The sequence below is a fragment of the Limulus polyphemus genome, unplaced genomic scaffold (genome assembly GCF_000517525.1).
Source record: "Limulus polyphemus unplaced genomic scaffold, Limulus_polyphemus-2.1.2 Scaffold4397, whole genome shotgun sequence".
NCBI lineage: Eukaryota > Metazoa > Arthropoda > Merostomata > Xiphosura > Limulidae > Limulus > Limulus polyphemus.
Window position 1 is genome coordinate 82330 of NW_013670007.1, and position 9939 is coordinate 92268.

At 30.2% G+C, this 9939-nt stretch overlaps 1 protein-coding gene across 1 annotated transcript in view; it reads left to right on the forward strand.

Annotated features, from left to right (window-relative positions):
- Positions 1-9939, forward strand: part of LOC106471082 (synembryn-A-like) — a 19822-nt gene that overhangs the window by 6829 nt on the left and 3054 nt on the right. Inside the window, exons 4-9 of the mRNA XM_013931669.2 lie at positions 2721-2928; positions 4940-5009; positions 6316-6391; positions 8230-8282; positions 8548-8815; positions 9291-9385. Coding sequence (XP_013787123.1) covers positions 2721-2928; positions 4940-5009; positions 6316-6391; positions 8230-8282; positions 8548-8815; positions 9291-9385 — 770 coding nt within the window. The remainder of the gene's footprint in view (positions 1-2720; positions 2929-4939; positions 5010-6315; positions 6392-8229; positions 8283-8547; positions 8816-9290; positions 9386-9939) is intronic.

Here is a 9939-nt window from a genome sequence, read left to right on the forward strand (position 1 = left end):
TTTATTTTTAAAAATAAAGAACTACACACACACACACATGCAAATATTGGACTGTATAATTGATAATTGGAGTTATATAAGATTAAAATATTTCTGCAGTCACATCAGGGGTCGACACAGTTTTAATTCTAACGGCAGTTTTTAAAGTCTCGTCTCAGCTATAAGTCTTGTGCCATTTAGAGGACTAACGTTTCTTTTATTGTATTGGCTGTTGATAAAACCTCATCTTTAAAATTTAACATTCACATAATTCACTTTAAATGTATTGATATTAATTTAATATCTATTCTTGTTAGTTTGTATATTTGATGAAAATAATAGGCCTTTTGTAGATTTTGGAAATCTCCACAATTATGCTCTGCATAAGAAGCTGTTTAGTTAATAAAAGCTGGTTCTGTTTTTATGGGTTAAGTTTATGGCATGATATGTGCTTTCATTATTAAAAATGCTGAATTCTAATTAACCTTAAGCATTAAGTGTGGGTTAAAATGCATGTTTTGACCTTTTACAGAGAGGCTCCACATGGCCAGGTGGTTAGGGCGCTCAACTCGCAATCTGAGGGTCGTGGGTTCAAATTCCCATCACACCAAACATGCTTGCCCTTTCACCCATACGGGCATTATAATGTGATGGTAAATCCCACTATTTGTTGGTAAAAGATTAGCCCAAGAGTTGGCAATGGGTGGTGATGACTGGCTGCCTTCTCTTTAGTCTTACACTGCTAAATTAGGGACGGCTAGCGCAGATAGCCTTCGTGTAGCTTTGCGCGAAATTCAAAACAAACAAACCCTTTACAGAATTACATTAAAAATTTAAGCAACTTTATCATCATTGTCAATAAACTTTGTACTAAAATGTAGTTTATAATCAGAATTTTTATACTAGCTACATCTTATTTTCCTAATTGTAAAAGAAAACATTTAAATAAATTCTCAATTTTCATTTTTCTGTGTCACATGACTAGTCTTTGCTTTGAATTTTTCCTCATAAATTTTTTAACTTTCCTAATATAGCTTTCAGAGTATCCAATCAACTAGAAACACTAACTATAGATAATGAATGTCAAGAATATATAATGTGAACATCCTACTTTTCCAGCTTGCTGAGATATGAATATATTTGTCAAACCCCTCAGACAAGCTCCTCCCATCTTGTTATAGCTTTCAAGGCAGTTATTTAAACCACCTGTCCATATTTGATGGACATGTTTATAGCCAATAAAAGGCCAGCATACATAGATAGTTGGTTTTTATTTGTGAGATTTATTGTTCAACTCCAAGCAACTAATGGGATGTTTTCTAATTAATGTTAGTTTAAACAGATAGTAAGTTAAATTATAGTCATTTTGGGATATTATATTATAGTGCCTGATATGTTTGTTCTAAATTGCATACTTGAAAACTAAATGAATTTAAATAAACAACTAACTTAGTGAGAGAAAAAGTAGGGTTACTTTGTCATGGCATTGAGTGAAAAAGGCCTGAACCCAGACATAAGTACCAAATTTCTTGTTTTTGTGTACATTTTGTATCTATAACTATATAGTTTTTAACAACTGTAACTAAAATGTAAAAATTAGAAACTTCTTAGATTAGGTAGTAAAAATTAGATGAAATTTTTAATTTCTTGAGCCTAGTTGATCCAGAAGTCAAGCGTGTGTTATGTGTGTGAATGTAACTTGGTTGTTTATTTGTTTACTCTAAGCTCTACCAGAAACATTCTGCTGTGATTTATTGATTTTCACACAGAAAGAGTATTAAATAGTACGTTGATAAAAACCATAAAAACATTTTGGTCTGTACCTAATGATGCTTTTACTGGTGAAAACATGGCCGTGAATAAATGACATACTTGTGAAATGTAAAGTTGTCTTGTTCTTGCAATTATGGAGTTTAACCAAGTACTGACGGTTTCAAGTATCAATTATATAAGTAATTGTAATTGTTTGTTATAATAAGCAGTCTTTCTAGAAAAAAAAAAGCATTAATTTTATGTCATATTTTTCAACTTTTCTGTATGCATCGATTATTTCACTAAAGTTAGTTTTACGATAGATGAAATACAAAAAAAACTGATTTTCTAAAGGGTATGCAAACAAAATATGAAAAGTGTAAAATTAAAAGAAGTATTTTTATTCTTAAATTGAAAATCACCTTTCACTCGTATTGACTCAGTAAAGGTTTTATAAGTTCACAAACAAATCTTTTGTAAAAAAAGTACTTTATTAAAATCTTCTTTTGTGTGTGTGTGTGTGTATACAAGAGGCTTGTAATATTTACTAAAAGTTTGCCAAATTTCATTAAGATACACTTAGTACATTGAAAGAGTTATAGTATCTGTAGTTTCATGGTTATATGGTGTTACAAGGTCCATCAAATTGACTAAGCCTGTATACGTAAGATTAGAAAGGCTTAATTTAACAGTGCATTTCTAATCTTTCATACATTTATTTATCCAGTTGCAAAATAAATGCAATTTAATGGAATAAAATTAAAGAAATAGAGAATAAAAGGCTATTATGATTAGAAGTGTTATGTATAACATTATATTGTCTAAATATTATTATTTTACTTAAAGTACATTGAGTTTAAATATTTGAAGATACCTTTTGCCATGCTGACCTATCATTTTTTTATATTGAATTGATTATTAACATATGTTTTTTTCAAAGAGCAAAATAAATGCCATATCTTCAATATTAGTACTGTTGTTAATTGCAGAGGCTGATTGATGGTATCTATCGCCATCTGAAGGACCGGTCTGCCACTGAATGTCACAGAGTTTGCCTAGAAAGTATTCGCATTTTGAGCCGAGACAAGAAGAATCTCGATGAATTGTTTAATGAAGATATTGTGGATACCATGGTTTATCTGGCTGGCTTGCTAGGCTGTCCAGAAAATCAAAGTGTACATCAATCTGACCTTAAAGGTAGGAATTACATTTACTGTGTAAATTGATTTATATGGGTTAGATAGACTAAGTATTGTTTTAAATAGGATTAACATTGTTATATGCTTTAGATAGTATTAGCATTGTTTTAAATAGGATTAACATTGTTATATGTTTTAGATAGTATTAGCATTGTTATATGCTTTAGATAGTATTAGTATTGTTAGATGTTTTAGATAAGATTAGTATTGTTATATGCTTTAGATAGTATTAGTATTGTTAGATGTTTTAGATAAGATTAGTATTGTTATATGCTTTACATAGTATTAGTATTGTTAGATGTTTTAGATAAGATCAGTACTGTTATATGGATAAAATAAGATTTAATGTTGGTCACATAACTTCTCCTGAACTGCTGGTTGCACTTACTTCTAAATGGTACCAAATGAATCATCTTGGTCCCAAAGTTTGCACAAAGGTAAAAATTTCCACCCAACCTCTTAGGAAACCCAGGTATTTAAGAAAATGCTTTGACAGGGATCCCCTGAAAGTGTACTCAATTTATATTAAAGTACATAAATAAGTAGGCATACTCGTTCCCGTTTGTAACTTGGTTAAAGCAATTAAACTTACGTTATAGCAACAATGATAATTAAACTGAAAAAGTACAAAATAGTAGTTAAAGTATTAAATTTGTATTATAGTGGCCCTGTAAATGTGGACCATAGGCCTATGGGTTCACTAATGTTTTAGATAGAATTAGTATCGTTATGTGTTTTAAATAAAATTAGTAGTGTTGTGTTATAGATTGTTAGATTTAGTTGTTTTATGTATGAAGAATTTTACTTTGTCATTTTTCAAAATATTTGTTTTTAAATTACCATAAATCACAAACCAGTGAGATTATTTCAGTTTAATTTGTTTACTTTTAATAATCTTTCGACTAACTTTGCTAATATGCTTCCTCGTGGCTTAGCCAGTAAGTCTAAAGAATTATAACACTAAAAACCAGGTTTCGATACCTGTGGTGGGCACAACACAGATAGCCCATTGCACAGCTTTGTGCTTAATGACAAACAGAAGTGTTGCTTATAAAGATGTATTTATGTATCAATTTGTAGACAGTCTTTCAAACATTAGTATTTTAAATGTCAAGGAATTAACACGTTCACTCCTGAGGACACGTGCGATTTTAGCATTTGTTCACGAGTGCTTACGATGCAGATAAATAAAAGAATGTAAAGCTTACATATTTTAGATGTGTTATTATTGCTATTATTTAAATTGATTGCTTTAAAAGTTGTACGAGCACTTGCCGTAGATGATGCTAAGCGTTGCCGTAGATTAAAGTGTTAAGAAAGTTGGATCTTTAATAACATAAGCAAGGATGTAACAGCCTCCCAAATAGTGGTGTGACCAAAGAATCGGTCAAGAAGTGCGACCGATCTAAGAGATTTTGAAAGTGTTTGAAATATATGGAGGGAATCTTCATCATTGATCTAATAAGCAGATTGTCTCATTAGCATCTAATTTTCATACATGTAATAACATAGTTGTTTGATTAAACTGCAAACAAATGATGTTGAAAAAAAGATAAAGGGAGATATTATGTTCGGGTTTTTAAACGATTTTTTATATTTTTAATGATTTATTTAGTGTGGCTGAACACCCCGGTTCGAAAAAGTAGTGCAGTCAGCACCACACCAGCCTTTCTAGATGCTACACTCGTGATCATGAATTGAAATATAATAAATGCCCATCATAACAAGAGCAAATCACTTTGAACGAAACAGTAACAAGGTGTAAACTGCTGTTAAAGTAATGGCAAAAATTCACATTTAAATACCTTATTTGAATGTTTTCATTATAGATTCTCAGTAAAATTATATCCTTTGAAATCATGAAACGGGTTGAATAAATTAATAGAGAGAGAGAGAAGAAATAGAATAGTCTGATATTTCACTGTTTTGTTATTCGTATCCAGGGTTGAATCTTATTGATATGTTGGTTGGGTATATATATATATATATATTTATTTATTTATTTACAGTTATCAATGAGGCCCAAAAAAGTTTGTGCAATCTAATTTTCAACAGTACCGTAGTCCAAAGAATTTGTTGGTGAGTAATTATATGTTCATGTCATTATGTTTTGCTCCAGGTATTTTATCCTTTTTTACCTATTAATTGTGTCAATACTAGTGTTAGAAGCATAACTTATTGTTGTTTTTTTATCATTAGTTCATTTGTTTTCCCACTTGCCACATTATCAGCACAAAAAAAAAGTTATTTCTAGTTGCCAGTTCAAGTTTTACCCTCTGAAAAATTAAGAATAAACAAATTAGTTGAAATATGACACATTTTAATAAGTAATTACTTTGGGCATTTTTCTAATTTATACAATTTTGTTTGCATCATAAGACATTTTGTCATGTTAAAGTTATTCTTAGCTACAGATAAGCTCGTTACTTATCAGTAACATTGATAGAGGTTGTGACCCATTCTTTAAACTTTGTTGGGTTTTTTTTTCACTTAAAAGAGTTACAAAAACGAATTCGGTTTTGGATTATAATAAAAATTTTATTACAAGACGTAGAGATTACTTTTAAATTGTATAACATGCAAGTATGACCGTCAATAAAACTAAACTCTTCAGAAGATCGCATGTATGATTATTACTTTGTTTGCCACAAAATATTTCATAGCATGACTTTTCACGAGTCTGAAGATTATTAATATTATATTATGTACTTTTCTAATCTTCAGGTGCACTAATATGGAACAGAAAAGGCATTAAGATCTGCAATACACACTGAGAATATTTTTGAAAGGTATGCCTGGGATGGCCTGGTGGTTAGGGCACTTGACTTACAATCTGAGGGTCACAGGTTTGAATCCTGCACCCGAACATTCTTGCCCTTTCAGCCATAAGGAAGTTGTAACAGGATGATCTGTCTCACTGTTTGTGTGAAAAGAGTAGCTCAAGAGTTGGCAGCGGTGGGTGGTGATGACTAGCTGCCTTCCTTCTAGTCTATCACTTCAAAATTAGGGACAGCTATTGCAGATAGCCCTCGAGTAACTTTGTTCAAAATACAAAAAAAATTGAACAAAGGAAAAATCTTAAACAAGCATTTATTGAAATAATATTGTAAAGCTTAACAAGTGGTCTGATGATTTCACTTTTGGCTAGTTGTGTTCAGTGTAACATCTGAATGGTCCAATTGCTAGAGATGGAGATGTCTTCACAAGAACCTTTAGTATATTACACTATTAAGTCAGAATGAAAGCTCTTAGTGCATCATTCTACCATCACAGACAACCTACATCAGTGATCATCGTCATTGCCTATTCAACTGTATAATTCACCTCTGGTTTATGCTAACTTGTATCTGTCATGTTGTTTAATATTTTTATTCTTTTTATGTAGCAACAATAAATGTTTGGATGGAATCATGATGAGATTAAAGACATTTAAAGATTCCAACTTACCCCATGAAATAAAGGTTTGTACACATTTGAAATATACACTGTACTTGATATATTTTTCACATAAATGTTTGTAACCCTTAAAACAATCAACCAAATATATGAACAGTTGCTTTACTGTTCCTGTGTAAAGCAAAATAATCTAAAGATAACTCTAATGTAGTAAAGCAAAATAATCTAAAGATAACTCTAATGTAGTAAAGCAAAATAATCTAAAGATAACTCTAACGTAGTAAAGCAAAATAATCTAAAGGTAACTCAAATGTAGTAAAGCAAAATAATCTAAAGATAACTAATGTAGTAAAGAAACATAATCTAAAGATAACTAATGTAGTAAAGCAAAATAATCTAAAGGTAACTAATGTAGTAAAGCAAAATAATCTAAAGGTAACTCTAATGTAGTAAAGAAAAATAATCTAAAGATAACTCCAATGTAGTAAAGCAAAATAATCTAAAGATAACTCCAATGTAGTAAAGCAAAATAATCTAAAGATAACTCCAATGTAGTAAAGCAAAATAATCTAAAGGTAACTAATGTAGTAAAGCAAAATAATCTAAAGATAACTCTAATGTAGTAAAGCAAAATAATCTAAAGGTAACTCTAATGTAGTAAAGCAAAATAATCTAAAGATAACTAATGTAGTAAAGCAAAATAATCTAAAGATAACTCTAATGTAGTAAAGCAAAATAATCTAAAGATAACTCTAACGTAGTAAAGCAAAATAATCTAAAGATAACTCTAACGTAGTAAAGCAAAATAATCCAAAGATAACTCTAATGTAGTAAAGCAAAATAATCTAAAGATAACTCTAACGTAGTAAAGCAAAATAATCCAAAGATAACTCTAATGTAGAAAAGCAAAATAATCTAAAGGTAACTAATGTAGTAAAGCAAAATAATCTAAAGATAACTAATGTAGTAAAGCAAAATAATCCTTTACCAAAATAATCTAAAGATAACTCTAATGTAGTAAAGCAAAATAATCTTTTGCTTTACTACATTAGAGTTATCTTTATAATCTAAAGGTAACTCTAATGTAGTAAACCAAAATAATCTAAAGATAACTCTAATGTAGTAAACCAAAATAATCTAAAGATAACTCTAATGCATTATTAAACAGCTGATTTTCTGGTAATTTTTTCTTTCTAAAAATGTGATAAATAGTACACTGTGATCATTTGGTCAAAACATTGACCACAACATTTTTTCCCTAATACGAATTAACCATTTTTTTTGTGTTTTCAGTAACATCAATCTTTGGCAGACTTTTATTAGTCAGGTTATTTGTGTGTGTGTAAAGTCAGACCAAATTGCACCCTGCTATAATGTATAGATGAAATGTGTGAGTTGTCAGAATACTTGTCCTCAAGTTTTTGTTGTGGATAGGTAATTTTAATATTTTGTTTTTCAGTTGTGTTCAGTAACAACAGCAGCTTTTGATAATAAACTAACAAGGTGGCAGAATTCCCACAGTGTAAACAAAATTTTACGGACTGTTCCTATTACATAAGGTTTTTAATTCATCATGTAAACTAATAATCTAAACCATTACTTGACGAAAGGCTGTGTCACCTTACAATGGGTAAACAACCAAACCAGTTCTCATCAAACCCCTTAGCCCCCCACCCCACCAGGGAGTGACATGGGGGGTAAGCTTTTGAATCTGTAATATTTTTAAAGTAAATTTAGTAGTATAGTATGTTTTTTATATGCACTACATGGAATTTCTATTCCCATAAATCATCATACTTCAATAGCATCACTTTGTAAGTGACTGTTCTTATTTTTTACCATGTTGTTGCTGTAATTAATTGAAATTTCTATATAGTTTTTTAATTATTATTATTTTTTTTAGTTCTTTGACATGCGGATGCTCTTTCTACTAACTGCATTGTGTGCAGATGTTAGGTAAGTTGAACCAATTGCAACATTTAAGTTTTGCTAAAAGTAAAGATAATTATAGATTTGTAGTTACCATTGCATGATAATGTTTTCCATGTTCTTGTCAGTTTTTTTTTAAGGGCATATCTGCTATTGTCTTGGTAACATGAAATCACAGTTTTTTTGTTTTACCAGACCAAAACTTAGATCTGAACATCATGGGTTAATTTTTTTAAGGGCATATTTGCTGTTGTCTTGGTAACATGAAATCACAATTTTTTTTTTTTAATAGACCAAAACTTAGATCTGAACATCATGGGTTAATTTACCTCATGGAAATAGTGGATTTGATTATGAAGAGTAACGCGGAGAGGAACCAGAACTATTATCGAGGTCGTAAAAGATTTAGTAAAAGTAGCAGAAGAGGTCGCAGCCAAACTCGAGATAGTGATGGCTTTCTCATTCCGTGTCTGGATGACGATGAAGTTGATTTAGCCTGTGAGGTTCTGAAGGTGTTGTTCAACCTCACTGTCAGTGTAGACAGGTTAAATTTAGAGGAGGTACGGTATGCTTCTAAAAGGAGCACTTTTTTTGTTTTTAACTGTTTCAATGATTCAAACTTCAAATTTATAGTAGGTGAAAATATCATTCAGATAATCCCACCTTACATTTTTTGTTCGTCATTAACTTGTGTTCATTCCAGAATTTTTTTTTTTCCATCTGCTATTCAGTCAGTCAAATCGTATGAAGAAGTAAACAGAAATTCTGTTTTTAGTTGTGGAACTGAGCAATGTGTACTTTATGACAGTTTTTGTTTTCAGCTGTATTACAAAGGTAATCAAAATAATCACTTTCCTTTTTCACTTTTATCACAAAGCTCATCTAAGTGAGTTGAAAAATAAAGAAATGTTTGTTACGGCAGTTTTATGTTAGCAGTGTATAATGAATTTCAAGATCAAACATAAGTGTAAAGTAAAGCCTGTAATTGTTAAGCCAACTTTCAAAATGTGACAATTTCTATATGTCTCCATGCAGGAAGACGAAGCTCATTTCATGAGACTAGTCAGTATTCTTCATGACATTTTGCTTTGTGAAACTAAGTCAGTTGAGAAACGGGAAGAGTTACAAAGGTATGGTTCAACAATACAATACAATATTGAACAATGATTTAATAATACAATATTAAACAATGATTCAATAGTACAGTATTGAACAATTATTTAACAATACAATATTGAGCAATAATTCAACAATATAACATTGAACAATGATTAAATAATACAATATTGAACAATGATTCAAAATACAATATTGAATGATAATTAAATAATACAATATTGAACAATGATTCAGTAATACAATATTGAACAATGATTAAATAATACAATATTGAACAAAACGATTGGGCATGGCCTGATGGTTAGGGTGCTCAAGTATAAGATGTACAAGATGTTTTTTGTATCGTTTGAAAGTAGATTACACTTAGCCAGACAGATATTCATAAGCAACTTTCATCTTTTGAGTTGTGCTACATTTATTTATATTTAATATTTTGATGCTTATTTATGAGAAATTTTATCATCTGCAACATATGGCCTGTGAAGTGGTTTTATCCAGCCTGTGATGAGTTCTTAAAATATAAAGAAATCAGTCTTTTTTTTTTTTTAAATTTTACTTTTGCTTT